The sequence below is a fragment of the Gossypium arboreum genome, chromosome 4 (assembly GCF_025698485.1).
Source record: "Gossypium arboreum isolate Shixiya-1 chromosome 4, ASM2569848v2, whole genome shotgun sequence".
NCBI classification, from domain to species: Eukaryota; Viridiplantae; Streptophyta; class Magnoliopsida; order Malvales; family Malvaceae; genus Gossypium; species Gossypium arboreum.
This window is the reverse complement of record NC_069073.1, coordinates 120,385,454-120,404,521: the sequence shown is the minus strand read 5'-3', so window position 1 is coordinate 120,404,521 and position 19,068 is coordinate 120,385,454. Positions and strand designations below refer to the sequence as shown.

The 19,068-nt window shown below is 31.7% G+C and overlaps 1 protein-coding gene across 1 annotated transcript; it reads right to left on the bottom strand.

The window, feature by feature from the left end:
• Window positions 1-3,984: 3,984 nt before the first annotated feature.
• On the bottom strand, window positions 3,985-18,545 carry LOC108459884 (eukaryotic initiation factor 4A-III homolog). The gene is made up of 6 exons (XM_053026821.1): window positions 18,303-18,545; window positions 6,903-7,318; window positions 6,283-6,604; window positions 5,051-5,116; window positions 4,700-4,777; window positions 3,985-4,131 (listed from the first exon to the last, which is right to left on the bottom strand). The coding sequence occupies exons 1-6, from the start codon at window positions 18,543-18,545 to the stop codon at window positions 3,985-3,987; spliced, it is 1,272 nt and encodes a 423-aa protein (XP_052882781.1).
• Between the last annotated feature and the right edge of the window lie 523 nt (window positions 18,546-19,068).

The window sequence follows — 19,068 nt, the reverse complement described above, 5'->3', positions numbered from 1 at the left end:
TGCTTAGGTGTTATGACCCGTGGGATCTATAGCCTGATCATTAACAGGATCAAAATCGATACTAGGAGGATGACTTCTACTTGGATGCGTCATGTCTTTCCACTCTTACTGTACCAATTGTTAACTAGTGAGACAAACAAGTAAAGAAAATGAAGGAAGAATCAATGAGAAGAGTATGAAGTTTTGGAAGGGATTGCTCTAGCAATTCAATTACTCTAGGTTTCACGTGGCCTTCACATAGTCCTTAGCTGTCCCCTTTCTAAAGTTCACAAGATAAGGTTCGTTAACTAGCCTAGGTTTGCAATGTAGTCGATTCCATTGGGAGACAGGTGTTTAGTTTCCTATGGGTATGTTATGAGGTCTGCGATGTATGTTGGGAAGTCTTTGAGGTTCACCACATGAGGTATAACAATCTCCTCCTATGCAGTGATCGTCCTAGTACTGAGTTTGATCCTGTTAATGATCAGATTACAGACCCCACGGGTCATAACACTAGAGCAAATATGAAGCAGACTAAGAAATCAAACCAGGACCCATTGCATGTTGGTCAATAATATTCCTCACAAAATCAAAATGAACAAAACCCTTACCAACAAAATTCATATAACCAGTTTTATCAATATCCCCCCATGGTATTTCAACCCCCAGAATCAACATCAAGTTGTAACATCACTGAAGGATCAAAGGTCTTAGCACCATCAGTCCGATAATCAACAATATCTAGACATGCAATAGAGAATAAGGGGTGTGGAGGGGCAAATGTCCTCCCAGCAAAAAGAGATATGAAGAGAAACATAATTTCATCTGGGAGCAGATGAATAGGAAAAAAAAACAGGTAGATGGAAGAAATGAAAAGTTCATTGAAGAGTGCAAAGCAAATAGGACAAACCAAGAGTAAAATCCCAGGCGTAGAAAGGAAGAATTCATCCATTTCGAACATGATCGTCAACATGAAGGCCCAGATAATGAAAATATAAAGGATGAGGATGTTCATATGGATGGTAGAGATGATAGCTATGACGAGGAATATGATGATAGTTATAGCCGCTCTAGTCAAAATACCTTAGAATAAAAAGTAGAAAAGTTAGAGAAATATTTACAAGATTTTAAAAAAATGGAATCCTTTGAATTAGTGAAGAAGTATAAAAATGAGTCATTAGCTAAAAAAAGTATTGCCACATCATGTTTCCCCCACATTTAAATTTCATAAAAACAAAATGTCTTACTTTTCTTTGTTTTTTTGAGCCAGTGGAGTTGGTTCATTCACCTATATAATCTCCCCCTCCCCCCTTCCTTGGAGGTTTACAAATTAACACCTCTTCTTCATTCATACACATTCAATTAAGAGTATTGCTTTGTGAAGTGCAATCATAGACATTCTATTTACGATGTTGTAAGAAGAAATGGCGGAGATAGGGAGCGTTGTTCTTACATCACACCATGTAGCAAAGGGGGAGTTTAGTTATAATGGCAATCCACTTCCAAGTGAATTGACTGTTACAATGGGGTTTCAACAATTGACATTTTGTTGCGAACGTCAAGGAAGCAAGTATTGCATCCATGGCACTGAGTCGATCCGTTTTGCTCAACAAAATAGTGGAAAAGCGATCGCTCTTTATGCCAAGGAGAAAATGCTGGACAAAAACAAGTTAGCAAACAAAATAATTAAATATAAATAAACACATATATAATCAAATAGAATGATTTATAATTAATTCGTTAAATACAAAAATAAAAATAAAAACCGTAACAGAAGTTGAAATAAACAGGAAGGAAAAAGATTTTACGAAACGTTGAGGCTTGTGAAACACAGTTTCCTTAAAGACAGATTCGGCCGCTCCGACAGTATTTGGAGAAACGTTGGTCGAAGGTCTCCCAAGATACAACAACAATAGTGATCAAAGTAGTAGCACCTCTACAACAATCAACGAATAAACTTTACCTTTTTCTATTATCGGAACTTTTGAAAAATTCAAAGAAGAAAGGAAGAGTTTTGAGAGCAACAAAAAAATCAGTGTGGGAGAGTGAAAATGAGCAAAGAATTCAGAAGAAGTCTTAGCCTTTTATAGGCATTCAAAGTGGAGGAATTTTTGGATATATTCATGTACAAGGAGACAAAATCTGCATTAAAGGGGCAACTGAATTAGTTTGACTAAAATAAAATCAAATTGATTAGAATCAAATAATTCAATATATAAATCCTTTTATATCAAATTTTGTATATATATTTGCTGCGGAAAAATTATATTTTCGCAGACCCATTTCGGGCCCAACTGGTTCGGACATTTCATGTCGCCCACGTCATATGGGTGCATGAATCTAAGAAATAGTGAAAATTCTTAATCTCTATCAATTTGAAAATCCAGGATATGAATTAAGATTTCATTTCAATTGAAATTTGATAATTTGGTTATTCACCGTGTACAAGAATCCCCGCTAAACATCCATGGCTGAATGGTTAAAATGCCCAACTCATAATTGGAGAATTCGTAGGTTCAATTTCTACTAGATGATGCACACCAATGGGACCCTCCAATGCGCCCTAACCTCGTCGAGTTGAGATTTGCAAGCGATGCAGAGTTCCAAGCTTAGTCATTTAATCACCTTTCAAGAGGGTTCCCATAAATAAACACATCTCATATTTGGTATTTAACCAATGTGAGATCTAAGCTTTCTTTTCCTTAATAAATATTTCCAAGTAGCTTACTCTGAGCATTAATTTCTTATTCATCACTCAACTATTTCGAACATATAATATACCTTGTAAAGGTTTCATGAAGTAGAATATGAAAACATAATTTTATGATTCAACTCCACTTTTACCTATTGAGAATATGCCTCAAAGTTTCATAAAAATGCAATTTTTTCTACAGAAAATGCGGAGTTCCCCAATATCCAAGTGAAATAGCGACTTTCATAAATGTCTACAATTTAAGCATTTCTTGGTCTACTGTGGAGCCACTGCAGCAAAATTGACTTTTAGCAGCGTTTTTTAAGGTCTTTAGCGGCGCTTTTACAAGCGCCGCAAAAAACACCTATAGATGGCGCCACTAAAGTTTGCAGTATTTATTTGAAAAAATGCCGCTAAAGATCATGATCTTTAACGGCGCTTTTTCCACAAACGCCGCTAAAGATCATGACCTTTAGCGGCGCTTTCCCACAAACGCCGCTAAATATCAAGATCTTTAGCGGCGCTTTTCCTACAAACACCGCTAAATATCAAGATCTTTAGCGGCGCTTTTCCTACAAACACCGCTTAAGATCATAACCTTTAGCGGCACTTTTCCTACAAACGCCGCTAAAGATCAAGACCTTTAGCGGCACTTTTCCTACAAACGCCGCTAAAAATCATAAAATTCAAAAAAAATATTACAAAATATTATAAAAATCATGAAAAATATAAAAAATTTAAAATTCATTATCAAATTAAATTTTCTATTAAAATTTTAACTTTAAAACTAAATACAAAAATTAATGAATTTAAATTTAAAATTTAAAATAATAAATTAATAACACAATTAAAATCCAAAAGTTAGAACTCAAGTTATCTTAAATATTAAAATAAAAATAAAAATTTAGAATCAAAACTAAAATAAATAATAAAAATTAAATTAAATATAAAGATATCAATAAAATAAGATATTATAATGAAGTTCCTTAAATGAAATAAGGACTTAATTCCCATGTGAAATATCAACATTGATTATTTAAATTGATTAACTAAGTCAAAATTGCAATTTATGTTTTTCTTCTTTCAACTCAAATAAAAATAAAATGTTGAAACAAAACAATTAAATAAAAATTAGAATAATTAGTTGACGGAGATTATTATTAAGTATATGCAAATATGCAAGTAGACGATTACAAAATAGGGTGTAGAAGGACAACAACAAAATTAACATAGTTACTCACAGCATCTTACTTTGTTGAACCAAGGTTGTACCTTCAAAGATAACATCTTTGCAACAAGGAAGTACTTTAGGTTTAGTTTTTAGGGACATGAGAAAGAAGATCAATTGGTTTGCGAGCAGAGAAAACAAAATATTCAGACACCTTGAATACATTAGCAATGTGCTCCAAGCCTCGAGGTATTTTACAATAAAGCACATACATCCTAGAAAGATCCTCCACCTACAGAGTGTAAAGAAGGCCAAGTTAATATCTAACGATACATTTGCTGGAGCTAATAGCAAGAAGAGTAAGCATTGCTAGAAAAGAAAAAATTGAACAATACCTCGTCATCTCTAAGCAAGGCCTCGCATCCCTAATGCTCCTTTTCAAGTAGCCGATTTGCATATGTGACCAACAACTCATTTTGCACTTTCTAGATAAAGAACAAACAGTAATCAATAGAATGCTTTAGGAATTATAGAACTATCTTTATAAGAACTTATTGTTAATTCTTATCACATAATTCCATGTCAATTCATACGTCAAAAACATGCAATCTCAATGCCTAGATAGCTAGAAGGAAACATATAAAACAACAACCAGATCTTTCCACTCAAAGAGAATTCACGCAGCTTCTATTGTTACATCTAAGTGACTACTTTCATTCATCAAACACTGTTCATCTGAGTGGCTGTCTTTGAGCAAAGAATTAACGAAATTCACTAAGAAAAAGAAAATCACCATCAAGCCAAAATTAAGCCCACAGAAAAACGGCTCTTCATTAACCTATTCCAGCCATTTCACTCACCTCTAACAATTTTGTCTCACTGCTTGAATGCAGGTAATTAGACACTCTCTCCCTTTCCTTTCTCAAGCATTCTTTAGACTGCAATTAACATTAAAGTAAATAAAACAATTAGAACCATCTCAATTAATCAGAGTAAAAAACTTAAAACCTATAAAATTAAATTAAATTTTCTATTAAAACTTTAGCTTTAAAACTAAATATAAAAATTGATGAATTTAAATTTAGAATTTAAATATTATGTTTAAATAAATGGGCAATCTACCAGCAACAGAGAGATAATACAATTTAATAGGGTTTGCTGCCTCAAAACTTGGTTTTCAGATTCAATGTCTGAAATCTTTTCTTCAAGACTGCCAACAAAGAAATGATTTTAACTAGGAAAAAGACAAAAAGAGTGGAAGAAATGAATAAACACAGCTTCAGCAATATGCATGCAAAAAAGCGCTATCCCAGATTCTGGTAGTTTACTGAAAGAATTTATATTAATCTTTTCTCAGTAAGGGCACAAACAAACCTGTGCATAACAGTCTTCAACTGAACTATTTTTGATTCTGCATCCAAAGCTTGTTTCAACCTTTCTTCACTTATTTTGTATACTAGTAAACAAATAATAATTAAAATAAAATAAGGTTATCAGCACCAACCAATTCGATGGGAACAACTCCAGTTTTCCCTCTTCACCAGATTTTGTGCAGATTTGGCCAATTTAGTCAGGATGTAATTGGTATCCTCAATTTATTAGTGATGAATATGATACAGAACCGTTTGGTCAGTTTGATAAGATTACAAAAAGAAATCATTATATAATTTTTTTTTAAAAAATCATAATATTTGTAATCTATACTATTAATATTTGTAAACAAGGTTTGCATATAGAGAAAAATAAGTAACCCCCCAACCCACACACAAAAAAAAAATATTTATGTAAAAGATTTAGTAAATTTTAGATAAGATTTCGCCAGAGCATGGATATCTTGAATAGGCTTTAACTTGTACCCAAAATAAAACTCAAAACTCAAATTTGAATAACCTCCCCAAAAATATCTTAGCAAAGCTGCAACTTCTTAGTGCTCTGATTTCAAATTTAAGCAGAGAAGAGGGCCACAGAAGACAAGTATGCCAGCTGCCAACCATTTTCAAGGTTCTAAAATATAGAAGACAACAAATTTCTATAAAAAGTTCAGCAGGACGAAAAAGACATACCATCTTAAGCTTCCGCAGTTCTTTACGAGCTACTCTTCCTCTCCATGCACATTGTGTTGCAATTGCTGCTTTCTTCAACTTTAGATAATGCAAAATTATACTTTGCCCCCCCCCTTTTTCACTTTTGGCCCCTAAAATAATTTCCTGGCTTCACCCAGGAAACAATGTTGCAAGATAATAGCAACAAGTCAACAAAAACATCACAATAACTCAGGTTAAATTCATTAACTTTAAAACTGAGTAAAAATTGGTAAGCAACACAAACTTGTAGTGCCTAGGAACATTACAACTGTTATCAGACTTCCAATGCTTGAGGTTCTTCTTATAACAAAAAATAACACAAACTTGAACAAGGCACGATAAGAAAGTGAGAAAGGCACCTGAAGCTCGGTTGGAGGATGTCTGTAAACATCATAAATTTGATCTTTGAACCCTCTGCTTAACATCTCATCAGATTCATCGAGAATCAATAGTTTAATAGCTCTTGTACGTAAGGTTCTCCTCTTGATCATATCACAGACTCTACCTGGAGCTCCCGATACTACATGAACTCCGTTTTCTAGTTTTCTTATATCTTCACCCACACTTTTGCCTCCAATACATGCGTGTGCTTGTATATTCATGAAATCGCCAATTGTCCGTATCACTTTCTCTGTTTGAGACGCCAATTCTCTTGTAGGTGACAATATCAACGCTTGAACCCTAAAATAACACTACTTAGCATATTGACAATTCATACTTCAAAATAAATTAAATAAATTATAGATTAATCCTAAACAAAATTCAAGCCTCAAACACCTTCCCTAATTTACCATCTTTCAATAGCATTATTTTTTACTCTTCGAATAAGAAACATCTCAAATTTAAGGTTTTAGCTATGAGGTATCTAAAAATTAGGGCTTTTGTAAAAAATCACATGAAATCGATATCAGAACACAGTTAAATCTGTCAAAAACAACTATTTTTAAAACAGGTCAAAGAATTGAAATAAAAAACATACTCTCTGCTAGCGGTGTCGACCACTTGACAAACAGTGAGAGCAATCATGGAAGTTTTTCCGGTACCAGATTGGGCTTGAGCAATCACATCGAGGCCATTGATTATCGGCATAACGGCTCTCTGCTGAATAGCCGACAACTTTTCAAAGCCGTAATTGTAGATTCCACGGAGGAGATCGTCTTTTAATCCCATCTGATCGAAACTCAATATCGGCATGGTTATTTTAGCTCCTTTCACTTGTTTTTCTTCCACTAGCTCCAAAGCTGCCCATGCTTTGTAAGATTCGATCTCGAAAAGCTTCATTAGGTCTTCCATGGCAGATGGATCGAAATTCTTGTTGCCTTGTAAAGCTTGATCGAGAGGAAAGTGAACCGAGAGAGAGAGCTTCCATGGTCGTTTGATGAATTCAAATGCGATCTACAGGAAAATTGGAAAGTAGCAAAAGCGGTAGAGAGAAACACCTAAAGGGTTTTGAGGATACCGATTTTAGGGCGGAAATTAGACGTTTCAGGGGGAATTTGTGGATAAAAGAGCGCCACTTTTTTTATTGCATTTTTTTGGCGTTTTATAAAAAACGCTATTATTGTATATATTTTGCGCGTTTTTCATGAAAATGCCACTAATCTCTATTTTATATTTTATTTTTATTTTTGTATTTCATTTTATTTGTTATCAATGTTGTTATTTATTTATTAATGTTTTTTAAATCTAATATTTAAATATATCAAATAGTTTAGATTAAATATTTTTAAAATAAAAGTATTAATTGGTTGTATAAAATTTTATCATTTAACAAATATCAAGTAAACCTTAAATCCTAAATCATTTAATATATATATAAAGTTTATCTATTATCTCTTAAATAATTTAAACTATAATCATAATTTTAATATATTAAAATTAAAATTATCTCTTTACAATCATATAAGAAATTATTTAATATATAAATTAAAAACACTAATTAATTTAAACCATTAATCTCTAAACTCTAAAATCCTAAAATATAAAACATTAACCCTAAACCCATAACCCATAACCCCTAACCCTTAAATTTTAAACCCCAACCCTTAAACCATAATACATAAACCTTAAAATAGTAACTCATAAACCTTAAACCCTCAATCATATACCCTAAATCATAAACCCTAAACTATAATGATTAATTGATTCAATATTTTTAAATTAATATTATCTTTTTACAATTATAAAAGAAAATATTTATCATATAAATTAAAAACATTAATTAACTAAACCCTAAACTCTTAATCTTTAATCTCTAGACCCTAAATCCTAAATCCTAAAATATAAACTCTTAATCCTAGACCCCTAACCCTTAAACCATAATCCCTAAACCCATAATCCATAAAACTTAAAATAGTAACTCGTAAACCTTAAACCCTTAACCATATGCCCTAAATCATAAACCTTAAACTATAATGATAATTAATTTAATATTTTAAAATTAATACTATCTCTTTTATAATTATATAAGAAAATATTTAACATATGATGTACATCAACATCCATGTGATGTTTTTTGGGGTTTAGTATTTTAGGGGTTATAGTTTAGGGGTTAAGTTTTTTTAAGGTTTAAGAGTTTAGTGTTTTAGGGATTATAGATTAGTGTTTATGATTTTTTTTGGGGTTTAGGTTTTTAGGGGTTATATGACTTTTAGCGGCGTTTTACCGAAAGCCCCGCTAATGCTCTGGTTTTTAGCGGTGTTTTACCAAAAGCGCCGTTAATGCTCCGGTTTTTAGCGGCATTTTACCAAAAGCGCTGCTAATGCTTCGGTTTTTAGCGGCGTTTTACCAAAAGCGCCGCTATTGCTCTGTTTTTAGCGGCGTTTTAACAAAAAAGCCGCTATTGCTCTGTTTTTAGCGGCGTTTTTGGTAAAACGCCACTATTGCTCTATGTTTTACAATTTTTGTGGCGTTTTTTGGTAAAACGCCGCTAAAAACGCCGCTAAAGCCCTGTTTTCCTGTAGTGGGCTTCATAATATATTAATTATATGTGAATTAAGTGTGTTTTTTCCTGCTTTGTTTCTTTTCAATTTATGAGAAAAATGCAAAATCCTCTTTGCATTTCTATTTACTTTATATATTACATGGGAGTTTATAATAAATTAAGTACCCTTTGCGTTTTCTTTTTCTCTTTTTTGCTTTTCCCTTGCTACCTTAACCCTTAGGCTCCATTGCTCTTTTGTTTGGAGTTGTATAATTTGATCTATCTTTTAATTAGGGGTGAGCATTCAATCGAATAGAGTGAAAAACTTTTAAGTTAATCAAGTTCACGACTCCTATTTTATCATCCTAACTCAATTTGAATTCCTTTCCGAATCGAGTTGAGTCAAATTGAGTGAAATTCTTTGAGTCAAATTAAAAAAAAATTTAAACATGCCAAATAAAAATATTGTTACATTATGACTAATTTCATATTAGAGCACATAAATTTGAAACCATATATATTTGAATTTTTTTCTAAGCAAAATAATAATAATAAAAAGTAAATTTGAATCATTAATTAGGTCCCTAAATTATTATTTTAGAAAATTTTAAAATTTATATATATTATAATTTTTTAAAAATATAAAATTTGAAATTTTATAAATATTTTGAATTTAAAAATTATTTTGAATTATTTTGTAATTTTTGTTGAGAGAGAGAGCAATTTGCTTATTTTCAAAGTTAATAGGGACCAAAAGGGTATTCACATCAATCTGTTATTCGAATTATTCGAGTTATTCGAATTATGAGATTCAACTTGACTTGAACTCGAAACTCGATTCGATTAACTTGAAATTTGAATTTTTCAATTTTTTTAATCGAATCGAGTTTTGCTCACCTCTACTTTCAATGGGTTCCAAGGCTAGTTAGGTTAAATGAGAATTGAATAAATGTGTAAATACAATTTTACAAAAAGAGACTTACAAAAAGTTTTATTTTGCTTGTGTTTGTTTAATGGAAAGCAATTTTGTCATCAAAACGATTTACAAGCTAATGGGAAACAAGCCCTTTTTCCTATAAATTGATCTATCATTTGAAAAACGTAAATTATTTTTTGGAAAAAGTTCATCTATAAGTAATTTTATTTTGAATAAAAATTAACTTTGAATCAAGTTTAATATTATTGTTAATATATATATATATTTTACAAATATTAAAGTATTAATATCAAATATTATAATGTTCAATATTATTAACATGTATATTTAATTATTTATATTTAATATTATCATAAATTATTAATTATTTTAATAATTTATTTAATATTACAATTTTATTTTAGTAATAAATTTAAATTTAAGTAATATGAGTATTTGTTTAAATCATATTTATCTTCATTTATCATTTCCAACCCAAATGTGTCATTATGCATTCATATATATATAGTATATGTAATTCAATTCTAATGCTCAAGTAGGCGGAATTTAGAACTACTAGGATATTTTGGCATGCCATTAAAGAACTCTAGCGCACTCTTTGATTATTAGCACATTAGTTCTTTCCGTTTAGCACATTTGTGCTCTCTGTTTAATAGTACATAATAATGCACCTCTGTATTTGTTCTGTATATCCTAAGTGTTCTGTTTAGTCTACTGGGCCTCTTTAAAAAGGTAAACAATTTTCGTCACAAGGTAAGGGATTATCTCTAATTCATGTTTGAAAATATTGAATTAAAAATAAATTGTGAAATGAAGGTATAGAGAATGGATATAAATGATAAATTAGATGAATATATGAAGAAAAGAACTATAGAATTATAGAGATAATGAAGTCCATGAGCAAAAGAAAACAAGGAAATTTCAAGGACGAAATTTCTTTTGAGGGGAAAAGAAATGTATCACCCAAAAATTTATACAGTAATATATTATCTTTAATATAGTAAAATAATGAAATAAAGTGACAAGAAGAGGAAATTTGAGTTATGTCTTTGGGAAGTATATTATGACATATTAATTCAAGAAAGGACTAAATTGTAAAAGTGAGAAAAATTTTGTTGCCCAAGAGTAAATACTCAAAATTTAAGGGGTTGAAGTGTAAATATGAAAAGGTTGAGGGACTAATAGTGCAAATATTTTAAGGGTGGAATGTAACGCCCCAATTTTCGGGAATCCTGTGAATGTTGGCATAGGTTTAATTATGTTAGTGGGCCTCTAGAAAGCCCAAACTTAAGATAGAACCCGACAATTTTAGTTAATTTTTGTTCCATAAGAAAAAGGGGGTGAAATTATGAAATAGGACCTATGTGAAAATGTTTGAAAATGCTATAGGCTAAATTGAAGTGGCCAAATAAATAGGAGTGCAAAATAGGAGGATTTGCATGACAAACCTCCCATTTTACATGAAGTGGCTAGCCATCATGTTATTGTAGACAAAATGTGCACTTGATATCCATAATTTATGGTACAAATTGATACAAATTGATAATAGGTTAGGTAAATATTCCATGATAATAGGTTAGGTAAATGTTCCATGATAATTGGTTAGGTAAATGTTCCATGATAATTGGTTAGGTAAATGTTTCATGATAATGGGTTAGGTAAATGTTTCATGATAAGAATTTCATGTCTTTTGTATTAAAGAATTAAATGGATGAAATATGAAGTTTTATTAAAAGAAAAAGAGGTGAAAAGAACAAAGTTTTGTCCATCTTTGTTCATCATAGTTGAAAGTTAGAGAAGAGAAAGGAGAGGAGAAAGCTCTTGAGTATTCGGTCATTAGGAGGAGGAAAATTGAAGGTAAGTTCTTGGTACCTTGCTTCTATTTTGAGGTTCATGAGTTCTTCTTGATTCTACCTTAACTCTTGAAGTATATTTTAATTTTTAGTTGTGTTGTGAGCATTTAGTCATGAATTAAAATGAAGGAAATGGTTGTTGTTTCATGTTCTTTTGATGAAAAATGGAAGATAGGTGAAGTTGAGTCAAACAAATGAGCATGCATGTGCCTTAGATGTTAAAGGAAAAAATCAGCTAATATGTTGTGCTTTAAAATGATGAAATGGAGATTATACTTAAGTAAAATCATAGATATGTGATGATTGATTAGTGATATACATGTTTAAATAACATACATGCAAGGTATGTGTGAAAGAGTGATTTGGTAATAAATCTGCTTGGGACAACAGCAGTAACGTGACTTTGGAAAATCACCATAAATTTTGGGAGAAGAATTAGAAGCTGAATTAATTATGTAATTAAAGATTATTGAGTCTAGTTTCAAATGGAATAAACGAGAACATATTTTGAATTCTGTACAATGATAAATTTGATTCGTAATGAAGAGTGGTCAGATTAGTCAAACAGTGAAACATGGGAAACTTTGAGAAAAATCTGGTATTGATTGGATAAACCAAATTCTGAAAATTTTATGGATAGAAGATATATGAGTCTATTTTCAGGGAAAATTAACGGCACTTGATTTGGAGTTTCGTAGCTCAGTTATAAATGATTTAGTGACTATTGCTCGGGAAGACAGCTTGCGGTGAAATTATGATTATGTGGTAAACATTGACAAAAATTTGTTAATGAGTTGCTTATTGATTTCTTATAAGCTTACTATGATCTGTAGGTGTGGTTGGTCGAATATTGTAAGGGGTTAATCGTAGTTTGTATTTGAATAGTTAGATTAACGTGTTAGTAATCCAATTGTAGGCGGTTCGTGTGTGGATCTCATCAGATATATATCGTAAATGTGTGTGTAATGACACCTCTCATAGACTAGATTGGCAAAAGCGAAAAGCGAAATGCCGAAAAGTCGGTATTTTGGGAATTTCTTGATGTCTGAATGCTCGTAAAATAGTTGGGTTTGTATATTTGGTAATCTAAAGTAATAAACTGCGATCTGCGATTTAGTACATTTTGATAATTTGGGCTTAATGGGCCAAAGATCGGGTTCATGGGCCAACGGGCCCAATTCGGTAAGTATGTGCGGTAAGTGTTCTGATAGTATGTAAATAGTTAGGATATGCATGAAAACCCTGAAAGTAGCTAAATTGCTATAATACCCCTATGTATGGAAAATTACTGTTATACCCCTAGGTGCAAAATTACCGTTATACCTGTAGGATTAATTTTGACTGAAAAGCATAGCGATCTGATTCTGTATGATGTATGCCATGATTATATATCTGTTGCATGGGGACATGGGTTATATTATGGAGGAAGCGTTCTGGTGGCTATGCCACAAATATCTGATCTGGTGGCTCTGCCACATATATCTGTTCTGGTGGCTTTGCCACGATTATCTATATCTGTAACTCTGTCACATTATACATTACGCAGCCATGCTGCAAATTACGTGGTGTGTAGCGGTTGGGTGGGTCGAGTTGTCTCCCCACGGTGTAAAGTTGGTACGGGGTGTATACGGTTGGATATGGTTGGGTTTCGCATAAACATGTAATATCATTACGTTACATTATGGGCCTATGGGCTTTATTCGAATTACATTGCAGGCTAAGGCCAACTTATTATGTTTCGTGGGTTGAGTGATATAGGCTATGGTTGGGTTATTTTACACATGAGTTTCCCAAACTCACCCTTTTATTTTCATCCACGCAGTAATCCCCAACCATAGTGGGCTTGGAGCTGTGAGGGAATTGGAGTGGCCACCGTTCGAAAGTTTGATTTTCTTCGGTGAACTGGACATCCTTTTAATTACGTTTGAGGTTTTGGGCTTTTAAATGTAATAAGGCCGCTTATTTATTTTTGATGGTTTTAATATGTATTACTAAGATAGGTAATACTTATTTTAACTGTTGAAATTGGATAGCTTTAGGCGTGTTTTCAAAAACAACAGTTGATTTCAAAATAACACGACAACAAGCAAAGCTTCCGCAATGAAAGTATTTTCCAAAATTAATCACTTTTCCTAAAATGACTTAATCGAATCGGTTTCCTCGAAATATCCATGACGTTAAGGTGTGGCAATGGCGGTATGCATGTCTAGGATTGGATCCGAAGGAGCTTGGTACTTAAGCGATCAGATGGACTCACCACCTCTTTTCCGGTTTCCTACGGTGCACGACTTCCATTCACTTTAACCCTTAATGAATTAATCTTTTGAACATGAAGTACGATTTTCTGGACTTAGAATGGAAATTTTTTTTTTACGTTTTTGATGTGGCATGCCGGATCTAGCTATAACTTCTGGGCCAGGTTTGGGGTGCTACATGGAATGATCTAGAAACCAAAGAAAATTAATGAATTAGGACCAAATTGAATAGGTGAAGAATTATGAGGGACTAAATACAATTTTACCAAATTAAGTGATGACTCAAGAATGGAATTTTAAAAGATCACGAAGGACAAAATGGTCAATTAGAAGAGAGAGAAATCTAGAAAGTAATGATGATGTTGGTGATATTTTATAATTATTTAATTAGATAATTATTATTTATTTAATATTTTAATAAGATATTTATTATTATTTTATTATTTTATTTAGTATATATTATATGTGTGTATGGAAAAAAAAAAAAGAAAGAGGGAACAACACCATCCATTTCCATGCATCCCACGTTAGAAAGAAAAGAGAAGAAGAAACTTTCTTTTCTTTACAATTTAGTCCTTCCACAAAAAAATCACCATTTTCACATAGAAATCAAAAGAATTTCCATAGCTACCAAGAGAGAAAAATGTTAAGGAGACTAAGGGGAGTTAGAATATCAAGTTGGATTCAAGGAACAGAAGCTGGAGGAGAGAGAAAAATCAAGTTAAAGATTGAAATCAATAGGACAAGGTAAGAACTTCAAGATTTCAATATATTTTAAGTACAGTTTCTCATGTAAGGTGGAAATAAAGGTGTCATAAACTTGGTAATCAATATGTTGCACTAAAACAGTTTTAAATAGTAGCAGTTGTCAAAATTTGGAAAATCACCAAAAATTGTGGAAATTGAATTAGAGGTTGAATAAAATATGAAATTAAAGGTTGCTAAGTCTAGTTTTTCATAGAAGAAACGGAGTAAGCAATGGAATTATAAATTGTGAGATATAATAAATTTTATGAGACAAGGTCAGAATGATTTTGGGTTCCCCTGTTCTGAGTTTTGAAAATCATAAAAAATTGGAGAAAACTAATTTGGGGCTTAATTTTATATTTTTATAATCTTGAATGAGTCTATTTTCAAGGGAAACAAACGGGAACATCATTCAAATCCTGTACAATGAGATAATTAATTTTTAGTGAAGAAGGGTCACAACTGTCAGACAGCAGAACAAGTGTGACTTTGAAGAATGCTAAACCAAAAATTATAAAAAATTTATGGTAAGAATGTATGTAAGTCTAGTTTCAGGGAAAATTAGCGGATCTTAATTTCGAGTTCTGTAGCTCAAGATATAAATAATTTAGTGATTATGACTCAAATGGATAGTTTTGAGTATACATATAAGTAAATAGTGAAATTATTGATAATGTCATTTATAGCATGTTATATAGATTAAGGATGTGGAATGGAGAGGAGGAGGAGGAAAATATGTATGAATATTCATCTAGCATGCTAATTTGCATGTTTTAGGCTCAGGGACTAAATTGAATAAAAGTAAAACTTTATGGGAAATTTTGTAAAAATGTTAGAAATGACCAATTTGCATGAAATGGATTATTTTATTATTTAAAATTTCTAAATTGAATGAAATTATTAATTTAGTTCAAGATCGGGGAAAAACATGTTTTAAGGATTAAATTGAAAAGTGTTGAAATTATGGAAATTTCTGATATTTTCTAGAATTCATGGGTTGTTATCAATTTGTATGAGAATAACGGCTGGAAATAAGGATTAGATTGCAAGAATTTTATTTTTTTGAGCCTAAGGATGAAATCGTCATTAATTAAAAGTTTAGGGGTAAAATGGTAATTTTGTTTAGAGCATTAATTGAATGTATTAGAACATGAAATAAATGAAAACGACGATCAAATTTATTTATAAAGATATGGATGACTCGAATGCGAGACTTGAACGTGGAAAAGAAAAGAAATCGGATTAATTAAATTATAAACATGAACAAGCAACAAGGTAAGTTAATGTAACTTGAATTGTATTTTTAAATGCATGAAATATCGATATAATGAATTACCTGATTTATGTTTATGAAGAAATGGCAAGAGAATGATATTTATCATGACATGTAAATATGTGATTATCTTTGATACGTTGATACAAGGAAATTAAGTATATTGAGACGAGTAATAAATTGAAGTAAAACATGTCGAGAAAAATAAGTATGTTTAAGGGACAATATGTTTGATTTAAATAAGTTCCAAATATGAACGTTAGATGAAATAAAGTATTTGATAAATAAATCGGTAACTCCGGTAATGCTCCGTAACTCTATTCCGATGATGGATTCGGGTTAGGGGCATTACATTTAAATTTAAGTAATATGATTTTTTGTTTAAATCATACTTATCTTCATTTATAATTTCCAACCCAAATGTGTCATTATGCATTCACATATATATAGTATAAGTAAATTAAATTAAGTTTTAATTTTGTCATTGTTTATTATTATGTTTATATATTATATTAATTATTATAAAATATTATGTTATTATAAAATAAATTTCGATTATCGGAAGGAAATACTATTATAATATTTTGTAATAAATATTATTTGTTTCACTAAAAACAACTTTTAGAGAAGGATTTCAAGAAAATTTAACAAAAACAGAAAATATTTTATGCAAAATTATCAAAACCCAAAAATATCAATTTTTCTAGAAAGTGAATTCATTTTTCTAAAATTATTTTTTAAAAGTTGTTTTTGGGCCTTATTAATAATATCGGATTTATGGATAGTCTAACGCTCCAACATAAGTTCATGGCCAGGTTCTAAGGTCGTCGGCCATAGAGGCTAAAGCCGGAACACCATTGTTATGGAACTCACAAAGGACAGTGTGTTTCAATGGGCATATGGAATTCAAAATCAACGCAAAACATGAAGAAGAAGAATTTTAGAATTTCATTAATTTAAGACTTAATATATCATTTTTATATAAGCTTGACATTTTTTTATTGTGATATTTATGTTAATTTTTATTTAATCTTGATACATGTATTTAACAAAAGTTATATATTTTGGTACTTAAAGGGAATGATGTTAATTTTTGGTGTTTAATTTAAGTTTCAAGGTTGATTTGATGAAAGTTAATTGCTAATATAATTAAGTTTGAATTTCTCATTATTTTGTTAATAGAATAAATTTAATACTAATTGTGAATTTGTTTAATTTTATGTTTAATTTGTCAAACACAGTTTGATTAATATCATCTAATTCGAGTTTTATGGTTGATCAGATAAAATTTAATTGTTAATATAATTGGTTAATTATGATTTTTTATCAAATCAATTTTAAAATCCAATTTAAACACTAAAAATTAATATTATTACCTTCAATTTTGTATTTATTTTGTCAAATACAGGTGTATTGAACAAAAATACCAAAATATAGGAACCCGAACTGTTTAAAAAATTCCTTTAATTATTGCTTTGGACATGTTTTTAGCTATGGGGTGGAATGGTACAAGCTCTTTAATTATTGAACTTGGTTCTAAAGAGATGTTGCTGGATTGAGAACAGTGGGTTGAGACCGTGGGTGCTGCTTCCTTGTTTCAAGGAAATTGATATAAGGTTGGCCAGAATAGGTAATGTCTGTTCTGCAATTGCTGATAAAAATGGAAATGATTTGGCGTTTGCTCTGGCGGTCGCAGGTATTAGAAGGCATGGTATGTATAATGCTTGGTGGTGAGTTTCTTTTTCTGTTTTGGTTGCTGGTTTGTCTCAGCAGTTTTGGATTTGCTGGATTCAGCTCTTTGGTTTCTTGGTCATATGATGTTGGTTTTTTATGTTCTGTGCTCTGTTATCTTTGAGGGCAGAGTTTCTGTGGGGATGCGATGGCCATTGTGGGTTACATTTGTCGTTTTGTTTTTTGAGTTTGGGTTTTGATTTGGGTGTTGGTTTTTTGTGGGGTGGTCGATTCTTGTTGTTTGTAACTTTCTTCGTTGTATGATCTTTGATCGAGCAAAAAAAAAAAAAAAACGACGAAAAATGAGTGTGAAAAGAGGAGTTGCCAAAACTTTCAAGCATAAAAACTCGAAGAAATTCAATTGGAAGACTAGATTTCTTTTATTCCTTATTCTATTTCCATGATCAATTCGTGTTTTTCTTATCAGTCGAGTTTATTAAGATGAACAAGATGTATCAAATTAAACAACTGTATGCACGAAAACAGAAGAGCCATGAAGTCCTAAGGTGCGAAAGGTAAGAGAAAAAGGAAAATCCCATTTAAAATAGTAATACAACACAACCATTAAACATTACTAATACTGAGAAAATGAAAAACAAACAAACAATGCACAAAACAAATATTAACTTCATATATATATTATGAAGCTCACGGCCTCACGTCGAGTCTGTGGGTGGCGTTATCCCCTTCGCCGGCATAAAGAGTGACCACTGCTCCTCTATTTTGTTTAACAAAACGGCTCCACTCATCGCCATAGATGCGATACTTGCGTCCGTGAGATCTGCAACTAAATGTCAATTGTTGAGATCCGACCTCAACCCGTAAAACTCTTGGAAGTGGAGTGTCAACATCCCACCCTGCTGCATGGTGTGTTGCAAGAGTAACGGTATCTATCACCTCCATTTCTTCAGCTCCCCAGATAGGATATGTCTATGATTGCACTTCTCAAATCAACTCTTAATTGTGTGTGAGGGTTAATTTATTACTCTCCATGGGATTGGGGGGTTATATAGGTGAATGAACCACCTCTACTTGCTCGATGAAGCATTCTTGCATTGCGAGAAAAAGGCGACATTCTTGCATATACTGCAAATCTTTCTAGTTTCTTTGTTTTGGTCATCGCGAGAAGGACAACTAGATGTTCAACCTTAATTAACTTGGTCAAACAGCAAGCTTCAATTTGGTAGTGTGTTGCGCTGAGCTTTTTCTCAATCGACAGATAAAATAACGAGATGCCTCACCAGCTTGCTCGAGAGATGATGAGTTTCCAAAGCCATTAATTAAAGGTCAAGTAGTACACTCACAAAGAGCATGGAGCGCGAGTTTCAATTTTCAACCCTTCACACACATATATATGTATATTATAGTATCGAGAGACAAGGACAACTTCAATAATTTCTACTAAAGGAAAAAAGGGTTGAATACT

Bases quoted from the DNA above. Each gene is read 5' to 3' on its own strand.
- LOC108459884 (XM_053026821.1), bottom strand. From the start codon at position 18,545: ATGGAGGTGATAGATACCGTTACTCTTGCAACACACCATGCAGCAGGG. The intron at 7,319-18,302 runs GTGAGGCCGTGA...ATTTTCCTGTAG, and splicing joins ACGCCACCCACAGACTCGAC to ATCGCATTTGAATTCATCAA. The intron at 6,605-6,902 runs GTATGTTTTTTA...GTGTTATTTTAG, and splicing joins GTCGACACCGCTAGCAGAGA to GGTTCAAGCGTTGATATTGT.